Genomic DNA, 18,584 nt, shown 5'->3' with positions numbered 1-18,584 from the left:
AAGGAGACAGCTTCAAAGAGGTTAAGCTCCTCGTCCAAGGTCACACAGTATGGATATGTTTGGCTCTGAAGCATGTGTCCTAATGCCTCCTATCAATGCTGAGAGGATTTGGTTTGTTGTTGATTGGTCTGTTTGGAGAGCAGCTCAGGGCAATCTAGGCCAACTATATTGGATCATGACAGCTGCCTGCTCCATTTTCAGTGCAAATATATTCATGGACCTGCCCCCAGCAGAATATTGTTTTTCCCTGTTTTATTGAGAAATAATTGACATATATCACTGTAAAATTTTAAGGTATAAACCATAATGGTTTGTTTTACATATACTATGAAATGATTACCACAGTAGGTTCAGCTCACATCCATCATTTCATAAAGATGTAATAATAAAGGGAGAAAAGAAAAAAATCTTCTCATTGTGATGAGAACTCTCAAGATTTAGTTTAATTTTCCTAGCAGTGTAGCCACAGTCATCATGTTGCACATTACACTCCTGGAACTTATCTTGTAACTGGATGTTTGTATCTTTTTTTTTTTTTTTTTTTTTATTCTGCGGTGGGGAGGGGGGGAGAGTGAGAGAGAGAGAGAGAAGAGAAGAGAAGAGGAGTGGGGAGAGAGAGGGAGGGGGAGGGGGAGGGAGAGGGAGAGGGAGAGGGAGAGGGAGAGGGAGAGGGAGAGGGAGAGGGAGAGGGAGAGGGAGAGGGAGAGGGAGGGAGGGAGGGAGAGAGGGAGAGAGGGAGAGAGAGAATCCCAAGCAGGCTCCACGCTGTCAGTGCAGAGCCCAATGCAGGGCTTGAACTCACAAACTGTGAGACCATGATTTGAGCTGAAACCAAGAGTCAGATGCTTAACTGACTGAGCCACTCAGGTGCTGCATATATACAATTTATTTATCCATTCATCTGTTGATGAACAATTAGGTTGTTTCCACATCTTGGTTATTGTGAATAATGCTCTACAAACATGGGGGTGCAGCTATCTTTTTGAGTTAGTGTTTCTGTTTCCTTTAGATATATTCCCAGAAGTGGAACGGCTGGATCATATGGTAGCTCTGTTTAAAAATTTTTGAGGGTGACTGGGTAGTTCAGCGGGTTGAGCATCTGACTTGATTTCAGTTCAGGTCATTATCTCATTGTTCATGGGATCGAGTCCCATCTTGAGCTCGGAGACTTCTCGGGATTCTCTCTCTCTCCCCCTCCTCGACTCATGCTCTCTCTGTGTCTCAAAATAAATAAACTTAAAAAAAATTTTTTTGAGGGTTCTCCATACTGGTTTTCATAGTGACTGTTCAATTTACAATTCCACTAGCAGTACACAGGTCTCCCTTTTCTCCACATCCACACCAGCATTTGTTTTTTTGTCCTTCTCTTAAATGTTTATTTGAGAGAGAGAGAGAGAATGGGGGAGGGGCAGAGAGAGGGATAAAGAGAGAATCCCAAGCAGGCTCCATGCTGTCAGTGCAGAGCCTGATGCAGGGTTCGATCCCATGAATCGTGAAATCATTACCTGAGCTGAAATCAAGAGTCGGATGCTTAACCGACTGAGCCACCCAGGCGTCCTGGGACTTTCTGTCCTTTTGATGATGGCCATTCTAATAGGAGTGAGGTGATATTCATGGTGGTTTTGAATTGCATTTCCCTAAGAACTAGGGATGTCAAAAATCCTTCCAAGTGTCTGCTGGCCATCTGTAAAAATCTTTTTCAGAAAATTGTCTGTTCGGGTCCTTTGCCCTTCTTTTATGAGTTTTGTTTTCATTTTTGATGTTGTTGTTTTTGTTTTTGCTTTTGAGTTGCAAGAATTATTTATATATTTTGGATATTACTCCCTTATCAGATATATGGCTTGCAAATACTTTTTCCCCTTCTGTAGGTTGTCTTTTCACTTTGTGGACAATTTCTTTTGATGTGCAGAAGCCTTTTACTTTGATGTAGTCACATCTACTTATTTTTTATTTTGTTGCTTGTGCTCTGGGTGTCAAATCCAAAAAAAATCACAAAGTCCTATGGCAAGAAGCTTTATTCCTATGTTTTCTTTTAGGAGTGTTGTGGTTTTGGGGTCTTACATTTAAGTCGTTAATCCATGTTGAATTAATTTTTGTGACTGGTATAAGACAGGAGTTCAGTTAAGCAGAATATTCTTAATCTATAGACTTTTATTTTGAGAGTAAGATAAATTGTTGCTCATATATAACTTCTTTCCTTGAGTTCTTCTGTTATCTGTTTTAAATTAACAACCTCCTTTTCTAGTTCAGCCCGTGTGTGTGCGCACGTGCACGCACACGTGTGTGTGTGTGTGTGTGTGTTATGTATGAGAGAGACAGAGAGAGAAAATCAAGAGTCATTGGGGGGAGGGGAGAAAACATAAAGAACATTAGATTAACAGTTGAAGGCAGAGGTGACATTTTCCTACACAAAGCAGGCTTTGTAAAGCTAAGGAGCTATCTGGCCACCTGCCCACTTACCTGCCTCTCGTTGGCTGGGGTTCAGAGCCAGGAATGTCGCTACCTGAAGCCCTGCTGACTTCACTAAAGCTGCAAACTGCCACTGCAGCTGGAGTCTGAGATTTTTCTCCGCGGAGACACCTGATCCCTAATGAGAACCTAGAGTGCATGCAGGAAGTGCTCCACAAGGCTGCAAAGAGCTACTGGTGGGGAAGGGTTGGCTAAATGGAAGTAGCAGTGTCCTCTCTCTGTGTCTCTCTCCAGTGGTCTCCAGACATGGATCATCTCGTTTGATCTTCAGCAACCCTGTGAGGTCCTGCTATTATTAACTCCAATTTGCATATGAGGAAAGCTAGAGGCTAAGGGTCATAAACTTAGCAAGTGGCCTTCACAAGCTTTGAATCCAGATAGTATGTTTCTTGAGGAAGTGTCTTTAGTTGCTCTGCTCATCTTCCTACCTGGGATCTCAGGAGACGACTCCCAAATCCAGGACAGTCTGATTGGAAATAGAGTGCCCTGTTTGTTTGTTTTTTTATGTTTATTTATTTTTGAGAGAAAGAGAGAACAAGCGAGGGAGGGGAAGAAAGAGGGGGACAGAGGATCTGAAGCAGGCTCTGCGTGGACAGCAGTGAGCCTCATGCAGGGCTCAAACTCATGAACCAAGAGATCATGACCTGAGCCGAAGTTGGATGCTCAACTGACTGAGCCACCCAGATGCCCCAAGAGTGTCCTGTTTCTACAGAGACCATGTGCATGACTCAAAAATTCCAGCATTTTAATATTCATATGATATTCCCCGGACCAACTCTGACATCCAAATGGAACATGAATACTTTGTCTAGCTCTGCATCCAGGGAGTTGACTCATGCTAGCTATGGATCCAGTGGGATGTCATTATGGCTATGGGGGCAAAGGACAGCTCATGATACTTAAAGGAGTGGTAAAATCTGCAGAAGCTGTTAATCAAAAGACACATCCAGCCTTCGAGAGGGCCTGATCACAGGTACACTGCAGCACAGGAACCACCACTGACATGATCTTTTGCCACACCAGCACTGACAGGCTCTTCACACATCACACATCACACAAAGCTGGGCATTCCTATCCTCTTGTCCCTTCTCCCGTCAGTTCCCTAACCACCTTGCCACACGCCGTCCTGGAGCTCCCAATTCTTACTGTTTCTATCCAACCACCTACAGATGGACTTTCCCTCCTTCTGTTCTCCTCTCACTCCTCCCTCTCCCTTCCTGATTTCTCTCTCCTTCCTCTACTTCTCTTCCTCTTCCCATCTTGAGGTTTTTCTCTACTGGTTGATGCCTTAGGCTCCAACCACTTTTCTTCAAGTTTCTCATCTTTGCCCAGTGTCTATGCTGACACCCATGAAACCAAAATGGTGAATTACTGGGGTGCATGGGTGGCCCAGTTGATTGAGCGTCCGACTTCAGCTCAGGTCATGATCTCACGGCTCATGAGTTTCAGCCCCAATGGGGCTCTCTGCTGTCAGTGCAGAGCTCACTTCAGATCCTCTGTCCTCCTCTCTCTGCCCCTACCCTGCTTGTGCACATGCTCTTTCTCTCCCTCTCAAAAATAAAATAAACATTTAAACAAAACGGCAAATCACTTTCCAGTGTTCTCCCAGCCATGCTGGATGCCCAGGTATGCAGCACAGGGCACTTGATGCCTTCATTAGGGCAGTGTGTGGGGTGGGGGGGTGCGGTACAAATAGTGGACCCACAGCACCAGCCAGCCACTCTGGATGACCCCCCATGTGCCCTCTCCCAGGCTCCTCCCACAGGGGCTGTGCCCCCTCCACATACATCCCAGTTACCCTTCATACATTGTGGCAGCCACAGCCAGCAAGGACCCTCACCGTTCCATCCTCCAGCAAAAGTCGCAGGACTTTGTCACCAACTTTGTAGTCCTTTGCTATTTCAGCAGACTTCCAAACTTCTTCAGGATCAGGAATCCATACCCTGTTGTACTGACCAACAGAATAAAACAGGCTTAATTTCAGAACTTGGAAAACAAAAACACAGATCATTAGATAATTAGACTCAGGGATATTTCTGTCTACTCAGTTCCTTCATTAGGAGTATTTTACCTAATTTTTGTTTATGAAGTAATCTTTAGTATGTCTACAGTGCACCAGGCCTAGCTGCTTCCTTTCATAGGCAACAGAATTCCCAAAGCCTCCTAAATACTCCTGGGAAACTAAAAGCCTGGGAATGGAAGGGAAATCACGAGTCCCTTAACGGGAAGCTCTGGGCACTATCTGTAAGAGTTGGAGCAGAGGGATTTGGTTCACCACGGATCGGCTGAGGGGCTGTGGGCCAGACACTTAACTTCTTACACCGTGTTCTTCTCATCCACAAAATGGGTACAGTCCCTACTTCACAGGTTTGCTGCCAGGTTAAGTTAGACTGTGTCGTTGAAAGCACTCTGCCAGATGCTATGAAGTGTTGTTACAGCAGTGTTATTTCAGCACTGGTTGGTAGAAGCCAAGTATTCCTGCTGCGGCAAGTGTAGAAATCCAGATGTAGCTGTGGGGGCACCTGGCTCAGTGCTGGTGGATAAGTCTTTAGGCAGAACCACACTGCTATGTACTGGATCAAGTCCCCCCACCCCTGAGCTCACCACAAATTCTTATGTTGAAGCCCTAATCTCCAATGTGACTGAATTTGGAGACAGGGTCTGTAAGAGGGGGTGAAGGTTAAATGAGGTTATAAGGCGCTCATCTGATGATGGGATAAGTGTCCTTGTAAGAAGAGACACCAGAGAGCTCACATGCATGCTCTCTCTCCACCTGCATGCACCAAAAAAGGCCATGGGAGTACACGGTGAGAAGCAGCTGTCTGCACCCTTGGACTTCTCAGCCTCCAGAACTGTGAGAAAATGGGCATCTGTTGTTTAAGCGCCAAGTCCACGGCATACTGTTAGGCAGCCCTATCAACTAACCCACGTGTCTAATACTCACACTGGCACACTGATGAGGGGCCGTGTCTCTCTCCAGAACTCACCAAGACACCTGAATGCTGCTCAAGATGAAGATGAGGTGGCCGCCATGTTTGTAGACTGCAGCTGTCATAGGTCCATGATTAATTCCTTTCTCTCCCCTCTGCAGTAATCACCCAGACCCCACATCTCACACTCTCCTGCAGTGGGCCGTTCCTCTGTTTGCTCATCCATTCATTCACTCGTTCATTTACTAAACACTTGCTAAGCATCTATTATGTATATGTGCTGAGTTACCCGGAGGGAAAGGCATTCCCTCTTAGTCAGCATGGTCTCCCTACTAACCCAGCCGATCTCTAACCTGGAGCTGCATGTGTGCATATGTGTATATTTGCATCTCTTTGCTCATCAGGCCCGTGGTCTACTGGTGCCTGGTGACCATGAGTAAATATTCCTTTCTGTTGAGAGATTGTACCTTCAGGAGTTTTCAGTCACAAAAAGATTCTGAGCAATAAAATTATGACATTTTAATTTTCCTTATTATAGTTCTATGTATTTTCTACAAGTTGCATGTAATACTCTTAGAATAAACAATCTTTAAAAGAAAATGTCAACATATATGTCCACAAAAAAAAACTTGAACATAAATGTTCATAGTAGTTTTATTCATAATAACCCAAAACTGGAAACAGACTAGATGTCCATTAATAGGAGAATGAGTTAAAAGACAAACAAAACTGTGGTATATTCATACAATGGAATACTACTTACCAACGAAAAGAATCAACTACTGATGTAAGCAAGAACATGAATGAATTTCCAAAACATTAGGTTGAATCACAGAAACATTACACAAATGAGTATGCTATGTATGAATCCCCCCTCTTTTTTTTTTTTCAGAGAGAGTGAGCTTGAGCACATTAGCACAAGTGGTGGAGGGGCAGAGGGAGAGAGAAAATCTTAAACAGACTCTACGCCCAGCCTGGAGCCTGATGTGGGGCTCAGTCTTACAACTGTGAGTGAGGTCATGACCTGAGACGAAATCAAGAGTCAGATGCTTAACCCACTGAGTCACCCAGGCACCTCCATGTATGAATCCCTTTAAATCAAGTGCTAGAACAGGTAAAACTAATGTAAGGTGGGGAAAACATAGGAACAGCAGTTGCCTCTGGGGGTAAGTAGGGCTGGGGAGTGAGTGGGAAGGCTCTCATGGGAATGTTCTGGGGGTGATGGCAACATTCTATACCTTGAAAGGGTTTGGGTTACATGGGTGGTCAGCACTTTTCAAACATCACTGAACACAGACGTGAGACTGGTGTTTCACTATCTGAAAATTTTACACAAAGAGCCAAACAAATATGAAACTCTTAACAATAGACATACTAAAATATTTAGGAGGACACGTAGCGATGTAAGCAGTTTACTCTAAGATGCTTTAAAAAATAAGACGGCCCAAGGACTGGAGAGAAGAATAGACATGTAATACAACAAATATGGTAAAATGTTCATGGTAGAATCTAGGTGGTAGGACAGATGTCCGCTATAAAGTCCCTTTGACTTCAGTGTATACTTAAAATTTTCATATGCTGTTGGAGGAAATAAAGAAAAGTATAAAACAAGTTTCAGAGTGCCAGTACTAGACTAGGACCGAGTTGATTAAGGAGCACAGGTGTTTATCTATTAGTTAATATGAAATGACTTACTTAAGCAAAGAAAAATATATATTTCATTGGCTGGGTATCAATCATGAGTCCCTAAGTCATTTGGGTTGTTTTAATTCTTGATAGGTAGCTGAGAGAGAGGTAAGATTTCAGACACAGAGACAGAGAAAATGGAAGAACGACCTAGAGGGCAATGATACACAGTTAGGTATACATGTCCATGCAGGTAGGTGGATAGAAGCCTCATAAACACACTCACACCCACTCACACATACTTGTTGCCATGGGCTACCATGTTCTACTTCAGTCTGCTATCAAAAACATTTATTGCTCAAAAAGAATGAAATCTTGCCATTTGCAACTACATGGATGGAACTAGAGGTTATTAGGCTAAGCGAAATTAGTCAGAGGAAAACAAATATCATATGACTTCACTCATATGAGGATTTTAAGATACAAAACAGATGAACATAAGGGAAGGGAAGAAAAATTATAGAAAAACAAGGAGAGGGGCGCCTGGGTGGCTCAGTCGGTTAAAGCCTCCGACTTCAGCTCAGGTCATGATCTCGCGGTCCGTGAGTTCGAGCCCTGCGTCGGGCTCTGGGCCGATGGCTCAGAGCCTGGAGCCTGCTTCCGATTCTGTGTCTCCCTCTCTCTCTGCCCCTCCCCCGTTCATGCTCTGTCTCTCTCTGTGTCAAAAATAAATAAAAAAACGTTAAAAAAAAAAAAAAAAGAAAAACAAGGAGAAGGACAAAACATAAGAGACTCAAATATGGAGAACAAACAAAGGGTTACTGGTGGGGTTGTGGGAGGGGGGATGGTCTAAATGGGTAAGGGGCATTAAGGAATCTACTCCTGAAATCACTGTTGCATTATATGCTAACTAACTTGGACGTAAATTTAAAAAATAAATTAAGTAAAAATTAAAAAAAACATTTATTGCTAATCTCATAAAGCTGAAATCATTAATGGAATATCCCAATATATTATGAAGTGGCATGACAGAATTTTAGGTCCTAGATTTAGGGTCCTGGGAGATCGTCTGCTCCAGGTTGTCTGTCATAGTTCTTTTTAAAGCCAAAGAAAGCTGACTTCAAATGAAATGGTGGCGGCCTGCTCTGTGAAACAGGTGAAAGTAGGAGGAGGATCCCAGTTGGGGGCTACAGCTGAGATCCCTGAGATCCTCCCACAGAAGCCAGGAGTTCTGAGAAGTAATGTTAAGGTCACCAAAGCCAATCCAAGCCTTTTGTTTTACTGACCCCAAAGATGTCAGCAGCTCATCAAACACCACACAAAGTCTCAAAAGCCAGGATTCCATGGAGCCAGGGCCTGCAAATCCTACTTTGAACTGCTTGTTAATTAAATAAGTCTGGCTTTGAAAATAATCTTGAACTCTCAACACGCAACTATCTACTTGAGAGCACACAGGCTGGTTTGTTTCAGCCCAAAGCAGAATTCAATGGTAGGCAGTATTAGGATATGTATGGAACTGAAAGCTGGCTTCTTTTGAGGGGTGGTGCATACAAACGGCCTCCTCAGCCCCGACTCTCCAGGCCACCCACACCTTCCAGGCCTGGTGCCTCTGCCAGCAATGCTGCCAGTCACCTAGGGCCCTGCAGCTGCAACCCAGCCTGGTAAGTAAACATGACAAAGTTTATCCAGTTGCATGTCAGTTACACCCATTGGGTCCCTCCCTCCTTCCTCACATTCCTCGACCCACAAGGCAGTGCTTCAACCGGGAGGAAGAGTTCGCTTTGCAGAATTTAGACAAACAAACGCAGTCTGTGCAAACAGTGTGACTAGCTCTCATGTGATTTCCCCGGTGTGACTTGTTCCTGTGGAGCAGGAGCCTCCGGACTCAGACTGCCTGCCAAGCCCTCAAGGGACGGGCCTGCAGTGGGGGGGCCACGGAGCAGAGGTGCCTGCCTCCCACACCCTTCCTGCAAATACCCTCCCACAAAGGGAAATCGTGCTGTACCTTTATTTCCAAGCCAAGGGAGGCTCAACAATGAGGCAAAGACTTAGGAGCGTGACCCTTAGGAAGTGATTTGTCTTCAGGAACATCTGAATACCCCACCCTACATGCTCAGATGAGAGGAGAGGGCATCTTCTCATGTTGCCTGCCTATTTGAAGGCATCAACTGATGTCAGCCACAGAAAGGGCTTGAGGACTTTACAGGAAATAGGGAATACCACACATTTCCTTCCTAGCAGCTCTCTGGACTGGGAGAGAGTCTCCACTTTCCCAGTCAGCCAGGCCAGGGCAGTGATACTATGCTCCCTTCGCTGCCCCTCCCTCACCCCTCCAGGCCCTTCCCAGGCTCCCTAGCCTCCCCTCTGTCTCCCAGTGTCCTTCCTAGCCCCTCTTCCTGACAGGCTTTCTCTAGAGAGTGTCCTCCATTCCCATGATTCCCAGGGACTGCCCTGGCACCTGTGCACGTGAGACCTCCAGCCCAGATCTCTCCACAGGTCTAGACCACATGTCCAGTGGTCTCCCAGACATCAGCCCCTAAATGTCCTTGGACACTCATGAATTCTAAGCTCTAATGACCATTATGTCTATCCCAAACCCACTCCTCCTCAGTTCTCTTGTCCCTCAAATCAAAAACTTGGGACAGTGCTGGGTTCCCTTCCCTCCTTCCACCCTCAACAACCAAATGGTTATCAGGTGCTGGAAAGCCTACATCTTAAGTCTCACCTATCTGTCCCATTCATCCCACTGCCATGGCCATCAATCAGCTCCCCCTCCCCCAACCCCACCCCCACCAATCTTCTCTTGACAGATGTCACAGTCTGCTGAGTGCTTCCTCAAGCAGGTAAAGCACCAGGTTTCTGTGGTCATACAGATTCCCTCACCTGCACCTGAATCAGAATTTCCATGGGTGGGCCCCGGCAAGATGAAAGCTTTAAAATTCCCACCCCCAGTCCCTTATAGATTTTGATGAGCAGCCAGACCTTGGAAGCCACTGTCCTAGCCAGTTTTCCTCCTCAGGCTTCCTTGCCTCTTCAGTCCACCCTCTGCCAGCTGCCACCCAATCCACTAGCAGTTTCTAGAACATGCCAAGCTCTTCCTTGGTTCTGTTCCTTCCACCCCCGGTGCCACTCCTCCTCTCCTGGCCAGTGAGCAAACTAAGATTCAGCTCACAACTCCTCTCCTTGGTGGCACTTTCCCTATTGCTCTCCACCCCAGGCAGGATTGAACGCTTCCTCTTTAGAGTTCTCCCTGTCCCTTCCCAGAGGGACACAGAGGTTTTGAGGTAACTTTCCACCCCCCTCACTGGCATTTGAGCTTTAAGAGCCTTGTCTTTGTATCCTGGAACCCAACACAATAACTTCCCCATAGCCAGCATTCCATAAACATCTATTGAACAAAATATTCAAATTCCCAGTTTAGTTGCACCAATTAAAGACAAAACTTGGTATTTTAGTCTTTATATACTTTTTTTTTACTCCTTTGAAGTACCCATATATAATACAATGGATACCTCTAATTTTCTAGAGTTATTAATGATACATAGAAGTCTAAAAGCTTCTTACACTGGCCAAATGGAAAGCCATTAAAGTGAACTTTGACTTTATTTTAGACAGAGATCTTGAACTGCTAGTCAAGACACTTCTCACCTTGCCCATCTGAGTTCTAGCAAAACTTCCTTGCAGATGTCTTGTGAGTTCCTTATTCACAAGCAAGAGTAGTAAGTGACTGAAGGGTAATATAATTTGTGAATCTGTGGCTAAAACCAGTTATAACCTGAGTCCCAATTAATGAGCCAGAACAATTTAAGAAATATCTCTAGAGGCATGCCATAGAGTTCTCTGCCTCACTGCCCACTTACCACTTTGCCCAATATCTTAGATGAAAGAACCATACTCACGTATAGCAAATATACAACTATAAAGTGGATGGACTTCCCATGAGTCCTCTGTGTGAATGGGAAGAAGGTCAGCTCCCTTGAAGAGAACGAAGACGGTAAAGGTGGTTGAACCATAGTTGTGGTAGTGGGAGGGATTAGGAACAGAAGCTTTTGGGATGCCTGGGTGGCTCCGTCAGTTAAGCGTTCGACTTTGGCTCAGGTCATGATCTTGCAGTCTGTGGGTTCGAGGCCCATGTCAGGCTCTGTGCTGACAGTTCGGAGCCTAGAGCCTGCTTTGGATTCTGTGTCTTCCCCTCTCTCTCTGCCCCTCCCCTGCTCATGCACGCTCTCTCTCAAAAATAAATAAACATTAAAAAAAAAAAAAAAAAGAACAGGCTTTTAATCCTGCCTCCTCCTCCACTTCTATGTAATCTTAGGCAATTTACCTAACCTGAGCCATTTGTAAAATTGGTATAACAACATCTACACATATCACTGCTTATTAAAATTAAACCATGAAAGATGGTATATAAAGTTCTGAGGATGGCATCTGGCACAGAAGAAGTGCTCCATGATTGCAAGATACAAGTAACCATCATTATCTTCTTCAGGCCCACAGCTCTCTCTGAAAGCAGAAAAACTCATTCATGCATGTGCGCACACATTAAATGTTGCTTAAGCCCCCACTGTTCCCTGTTCTCTGGAAACTCTTGGTCAATGGGGGAGACAGTTAATGAGTGTTGACAAATCAACATGCAAGGTGTCCAGAGGAGCTGGCTGTAAATATTTCTCAGAAAAGACACTGCTCAAATTGAATTTGGAAGGTGAGGCACTACTGAACAAAGCAGTTATTTTAAGCACAGGGAGTCTTGCAAGCCAAGGCATAGAGTGCTGACCCGCAGCAGGAATGCACCAAGGGATGGCCGGAAATTTGCAGAGTGAGCTGAGGTAGGAGTGGGCAGGCAGTGGGGAGATGCAGAGATGGAACCTTGTGGCTGGTCAGTGAGTCTGAAAGTGACAGGGGCCTCCAGAGAGGTTCCAACAGTGAATGGCCAAACCGGTTTTTCTCAGCGAGATTTTAAATCATGGAACTTCTGGGTCAAATGCTCTCAACATTTCCAGGGCATGTTGCCAATAGCTTTTGAAAGAGATGGGTCATTTTACACTTCATCCAGGCAGCTACTGCTACTCTCACCACACTTCCTCCCAGGAGTCCCCTCTTTCTCAGAACCTCTCTTCCTATGCTCCCCTACCAGCTCTCCCATCTCCTCCCTGTGATGGCTCCATCTTGGGCCCCTCTGAATAGTTGTATTCCCCAGTGTCCTGTCTTGGCTCTCGTCTCACCCTTGGCAAGGCTCTCACTCCCTGGGCTTCTGCTCTCTGGGCAGAAGACTCTTGGCCCAACCTCTCCACCAACCTCTAACCTCCCAGAGCACTGGCCCCTAGAAACTCCTTCACCACCTCAATTGTTGCAGGGACAAATTCTGCCTCCTGACTTTCCTAAGATCTCCTCCTCCTGCTGTGCCTGTGTCAACGGCACCCCCTGCTCTCATCATCCAGACTCTGACCTCCACAGTCATCTTTGACCTCTCCCTCTCCCCAGTCCAGTCTTATCATCACCTACCTCCACAGGCTCCCTGGATTGTGTCTCCTTTTGCCCTGTCCAATACTGCAGCCTGAATTCTTTCCTGGACACTTAAGATGACTTGAGAATTCAGCTATCTGAGTGTCATGGGCATTGCCAGTGTACCCAAATTCCTAAAACACAGCCCCTGATCCTATCTTCTCCCACTCAAAATCTTCACCAGAGTATAAAGCCCCGATCTAATTCTTGGGCACGACCCTCCCCTTCTCAGCTCTATCACCCAGTAGGCTCCTCCATGCCTTTAGGGCTTCAGAGGATTGAATTATTTGACCTTTCTCATTTCTAATTCGAAAACTCCTTGAGAGGAAAGACTATCCTTTAAAAAAAGTCTTTCTAACCTCCCCCAAGCACAATGTTTCATGTACAGAAAGTGCTAAATAAATGTTTTAGGGGAGATAATATGCCTGTCTTCAAGGCATAGCAGGAAGGGAGATTAGACAGGGGATAGGCAGGTAACAGCAGTGTATATAGTGACTGAATGAGGTAGCCTGGAGATCATGGATGGGTGTGGCTGTCACACAGGGGTTCCAGAATGGACAGTCCACACATCACCCTGCTACAGAGTCACTATTTGCTCCTGGGTGCAGAAATGGGTTTTAAGTTGTTTTAAAATGTTGTGTGGCTAAGATTATGCAGAGAAGCAGCACTTCTGGAGCTTAAAGGTGGCCAAGGGTCCCAGTCACAAACTTTGGCTTAAGCCAATCCTGTATGCTAGCATTCTAGGACAAATGGCTAAATCTGTGGACTTGGGAGGGTTGCAGGAAGCGGTAGGGAAGCAAGGGAGAGGGCTTAGATTTTATTTCAGTTTAAGAAAGAACTCCTTAACATAGGACACCTGGGTGGCTCAGTCAGTTAAATGTCCGACCCTTGATTTCAGCTCAGGTCAAGATCTCACGGTTCAGTAGCTTTGAACCCTGTGTGGGACTCTGTGCTGACAGAATGGAGCCTGCTTGGGATTCTCCGTCTCTTTCTCTTCCGCATGCCGCCCCCCACCCCCCCACCAAAATAAATAAATAAACTTAAAAAAAAATGAAAGAACTTCTTAGCACAGCAAGCTCTTTAAAACCTAAATAGGCAACTACACAAACAGGGAGCTTCCCACCTCTGGAGCTGACAATATGGGGACTGACTGACCTGGAACAAAAGAGATAGCCTCAGAACAAAGGTGTCTACTTGGACACCAAATGGGTAGGGTGGGCCATCAAGACTCCCTCTGGCTCTGGGATTCTCAGATTCTCTGTCCTTCCAAGCTCTTCTCTAGAAAACTCTTCCGTATCAGTTTTCCTACATTATGCCTGCTACCTAGTTGCTATTTAAAAACACTTGTAGTGTAAGGTCTTGATGATAGGGAAGCTCACACCTGTGTATTTTTGCTTCTGGAATAAAAATGTTACCTAAAAGAGGTTAATCATCAACAATTTTCTGTTCTCCAAAGTATCTTCCAAGAATTGCCTTGTGCCAAGATTTTCTTTCACCTCCAGTAAGTTGAAGGCCTCAGAAGCACTGTCAGATATCTGATGGTTGACATTCTCACTGATAAACTATTCTAGGAGAGTCATGGTTCAAACATTGCCCATTTAGAAGTCTAGTTAGTGGAAAGGTGTTGGAGGGCACAATGGCATTTGGTTGGTTTGTACTTGTATTACTAATTCAGTAAAGTAGAAGAAAAAAGTTTGCTTAAACAGCTGTGAAACAATTATTTACAACTATTGTTTATATCTACAGGCAAGTGTCTTTTTAAATATAAAGCAAGGGCATGTTCAGGGGAAGTGGACAGATTCTAGTGTCATCCATTTGAATACTGGGAAACATAGATTTTACTCCACTGGGGTGTGAGAGGATCTGCCTTTATAGCCTTTCAAATTTTTTTTTTTTTCCCCAAAAGGGCCAACACTTTCAAATTATTTTTCATCCAGACAATTAGCCAAGCTCATCTCAGAAGGTTTTGGGTGTCAGAACGCTGTGGAATCCTTGGCCCTGGGGAAGAGGTAGTTTCAGAGGAATGCTCTAGAGTGACTCCCAGAATCAGGGTGTATGTGAAGTGCTTTATAAATTGTGAAGCGACGTATAAATGTTAGGTGAAGAGGCTGTGACCCCTGGATTCACAGAAGCTCTCAATTTCTAGCACCGGTGAAGCTTGCCCCACACGCGCAGGCAGCCGCACCTTTGGACATCAGATGAACTTAAATGCACGCGCAGGCATTTCTGAAGACCCAGTAATTCTAGAAAGCATCCTGAATACCGCGGTACTAAGCTTCTTGTTCAAGGGCTCTCTGAGGAGGACCAGGAGAATTATGGATACTATTATTTGCCCGTGACTGAGCAACTATGTCCCTGTGAGCAACTCTGATTTCACTTGTGGCTCGGGAAGAGGGGACCGAGGGGGACGGACGCGCGACCCCGGGGCATCGAGAAGCTCGGGCGCGGGAAGGCAGCCCCTCGCACTCGGTCTTCCCATTCCGAGGGGACCCAGGCTCCCGGGGCGGGGCGGAGGCGCTTTCCCCCGCGGACAGGAGCCGGAGCCCTCCGGTGCCCCCGAGCCCCAGGCCCTCCGCGACCTGTCCCTGCGGCGGGTGCGCCAGGTTCACAGGTGTGGGCTGGGCGCCAGGTACAGTCAGCATTAGCGCCGTGCCATCTTCCCTCCCGCGCACCCGCCCTTCGGTACCTGCGTGTAGAGCGCGGCCACCGCCATGGGCGAGACGGGCCAGAGCAGCTGGAGGGCCGCGAAGGTGCGAGGCTCCGGGACTAGGCGCGCGGCTTCGAGACCCGGGGGCAGGTAACTGCGGGGCCGCCGCGTAAATCTGCGCGGGGCCACCTTGCCGGGTAAGTTTTCCTGCGACGACTACCTTCCCCGGGGCTAGCGGCCTCTGGAGGAGAGAAGTCGCGGATTGGTTCTTGGGCCCAGGCTGGCGGGTCGGCGCGACGATTGGCTGGGGCGGGGGCTGCGGGCAGGGCTCGGGCCTCCTCGCGGCCAGGGCTCGGCAGTCAAGTGGGTCCACCTGGCGGGGGTGCGGAGCGGTCCGCCCAGGATTCGCTGGCTCTTGGAGGCAGGAAACAGGTGTGTTCTGAGACGCTCCCGTCCAAGTTTTAGTTTCCTTAGTCCGCAGCGTGTTTACTGGAAGGAGCAGCAGATATGACCATTGCCATAGAAAAGTCCAAGGGAACTTGTAAGACAGTTCAGCCGGGTGACCATGTTCAAAATCAAATGTAAAAATGAATACTTTTCCTTTATGTGAGCAATAATCATTTAGAAAATGCTATAGAAAGATGGAAAATAAGATATTTACAACATCAGTGAACATATAAAGTGTCCAGGGATTACACTACGAGAAATGCGCTCGGCCTTTGTGGAGAAAAATGTTTAAATTTCTCTTCAAGGACATAAAAGAAGGCCTGAATAAATTGAGGGTGGGGGCCGGGGACAGGGTAAGATGCCATTTTCATGGATGGCACTATTTAATACTGTACTGGTGTCAATCTACCCAAATTAATAATATAATGTGTGAGTCTAATGTAGTTGGAATACAAATCCTAGCAGAACTTTTGAAAAATTGTACAATTATTCTATATTTTATATGAAGTAAAATTCATGTATAACAAGACACTCTTCAAAACAAGGACCAAAGAAGTGAGATTTGCCCCACCACGTATTAAGGGATATCACAAAGCCATCATCATTAAAACAGTGTGATACTGGCATGGGAATGGATAAATGAATAATGGAACAGAATGGAGTCCCCCAATAGGGCCCCACATTATATGGTGGCTTTAAGGATCAGAGTGGGAAAGAAAAGAATATTTAATAGATGGGCCCATTGTGTGTGTGTAGGAGGGGAGAAGAAGCAAATCCTTGGCAAATGCTGTATCCAAAAATAAACTCCAGATGGATTCATGATGAAAACTTAAAAGTAAAACCATAATATTCTTAAGAAAAAACTGAAGGGTAACACCTTTTAAATGTTGGGTTAGGAAAGAATGTCTTAAGATACAATCATAGAAAAAATGATGAATTTGCGGTCATCAAAAGGAAAGATTTCTTTTCAGTGGAAAACCACCATTCATAAAGAAAGGCAATAGACTGGGAAATACACTTGCAACTTAACAGCCAACAAATGATTAATATGTATAATATTCATCTAAAATAGACAAGAAACTACTGTAAATTGGTTTTAAAAAGATAGTAAGTCCAATTTTTAAAAATTTACAAAAGAAATTAATAGGTAGTTTGTCCATGGGAACACTCAAATGGCTGGTTAGCACATAAAGAGATGTCAACTTTATTAGTAACCAGAGAAATACAAATGAAAACAAGGAGATATAACTTTATACTCATTGGATTGGCAAAAATATTCGGCTTGAAAAACATCAACTAGGATGTGAGAAAATAACTTTTTGCTCCCACAACTGGTGGGAGCTATACTAATACACCATTCAAGAGAGCAACTTAATGTTAATTAAAAATGGGTTTAGGCATGGGGCGCCTGGGGGGCTCAGTCAGTTGGGCATCTGACTTCAGCTCAGGTCATGATTTCACAGTTGTGGGTTTGAGCCCTGTGTCAGGCTCTGTGCTGACAGCTCTGAGCCTGGAACCTGCTTCGAATTCTGTGTCTCCCCCTCTCTCTGCCCCTCTCCCACTCTCTCTCTCTCTCTCAAAAATAAATAAACATTAAAAAACTATAAAAATAAAAAAATAGGTTTAGGCAGATAAATTATCACATAGACCTGAAAAAAGTTTAGATCTTCATCACAACACAGTTACATATCAAAGGAGATATTCATCAATATCCATCAACAGGAGAATGAATAGTGTGTGCATATATATATATATATATATATATATATATATATATATAGTATAATACTCTATAGCTGCCAGCAAGAATGGATGTGATCTACTTATATTGACTCAGAGAGATGTAAAAAGCCATGTTGAATGGACGTATAGTACAAGTCTTTATATATATTTCAAAACTAGCAAAGACTGCAATAATATGTTGTTCATGGAAAAAAGTATATGTAAATGAAAGTGTGGATGATAAATTACAAAGTCATCCAATTAAATATGTGAGAGTGAATATCTCTGAGGTTGAGGGAAATGAGATTGGTGAATAAAGAAAAAAGAGGAACTTGGGGCTCCTGGGTGGCTCAGTCAGTTAAGGGACCAATTTTGGCCTAGTTTGTGATCTCATGGTTCGTGAGTTCGAGCCCTGAATTGGGTTCCACATTGGCAGCAGAGCCTGCCTGGGATTCTGTCTCTGCCCCTCCCCCACTTGCATGTGCACAGACTCTCTCTCTCTCAAAATAAATAAATATAAACTTAAAAAGAAAAAAAGAGGAACCAAAAAAATTTCAAAGAACCTGGCACAGACCAACAGTGATAGGTGCCACAAAAAGAGGATTATGATGAACTTAATGTTGTGTACCTCTAGTCCAAAATAACAACATAAAGAAAAAAGGTATAAAATGGGTAGGAAGAGTTACCTGGTTGCTCAGAGTTAAGAAGGGTCTAGAGGTCTAACCACTTTTTTCTTTAAATAAAAAATTATAGGGGTGCCTGGGTGGCTCAGTCAGTTGACCGGCCAACTTCGGCTCAGGTCATGATCTCGCGGTCCGTGAATTCGAGCCCTGTGTCGGGCTCTGTGCTGACAGCTCAGAGCCTGGAGCCTGTTTTGGATTCTGTGTCTCCCTCTCTCTGACCCTTCCCCGTTCATGCTCTGTCTCTCTCTGTCTCAAAAATAAATGAGCGTTAAAAAAAATTAAATAAAAAATTATATTTAAGATTATTATTTATTTTTTATTAAGTAATTTCTATTACCAACATGGGGCCTGAACCTTTAACCCAAGATCAAGAGTCACATGCTCTACCAACTGAGCCAGCCAGGAGCCCCTTTAAATAAAATTTTTATTGAAGAATAACATACAGAAAAGTAGACAAATAATAAGTGTACAGCTTAATGTATTCTTACACATGGACATATCAACACATCCAAGTAACCACCACCCAGATCCAGATATAGAACATTTCTAACATCCCCA

The 18,584-nt window shown here is 44.8% G+C and overlaps 1 protein-coding gene across 1 annotated transcript in view; it reads right to left on the bottom strand.

Moving 5' to 3' along the window:
- MYO5C (myosin VC) overlaps positions 1–15,452 on the bottom strand; it is a 103,547-nt gene extending 88,095 nt beyond the window's left edge. Inside the window, exons 1-2 of the mRNA XM_019442094.2 lie at positions 15,214–15,452; positions 4,310–4,420 (exon numbers count right to left, since the gene is read on the bottom strand). Coding sequence (XP_019297639.2) covers positions 4,310–4,420; positions 15,214–15,240 — 138 coding nt within the window. The 5' untranslated portion in view covers positions 15,241–15,452. The remainder of the gene's footprint in view (positions 1–4,309; positions 4,421–15,213) is intronic.
- Positions 15,453–18,584: the final 3,132 nt, after the last annotated feature.

The sequence above is a fragment of the Panthera pardus genome, unplaced genomic scaffold, assembly GCF_024362965.1.
Source record: "Panthera pardus isolate Hobbes unplaced genomic scaffold, ASM2436296v1 HiC_scaffold_24, whole genome shotgun sequence".
Classification (NCBI taxonomy): Eukaryota; Metazoa; Chordata; class Mammalia; order Carnivora; family Felidae; genus Panthera; species Panthera pardus.
This window is presented reverse-complemented; position numbering and strand designations above follow the sequence as displayed.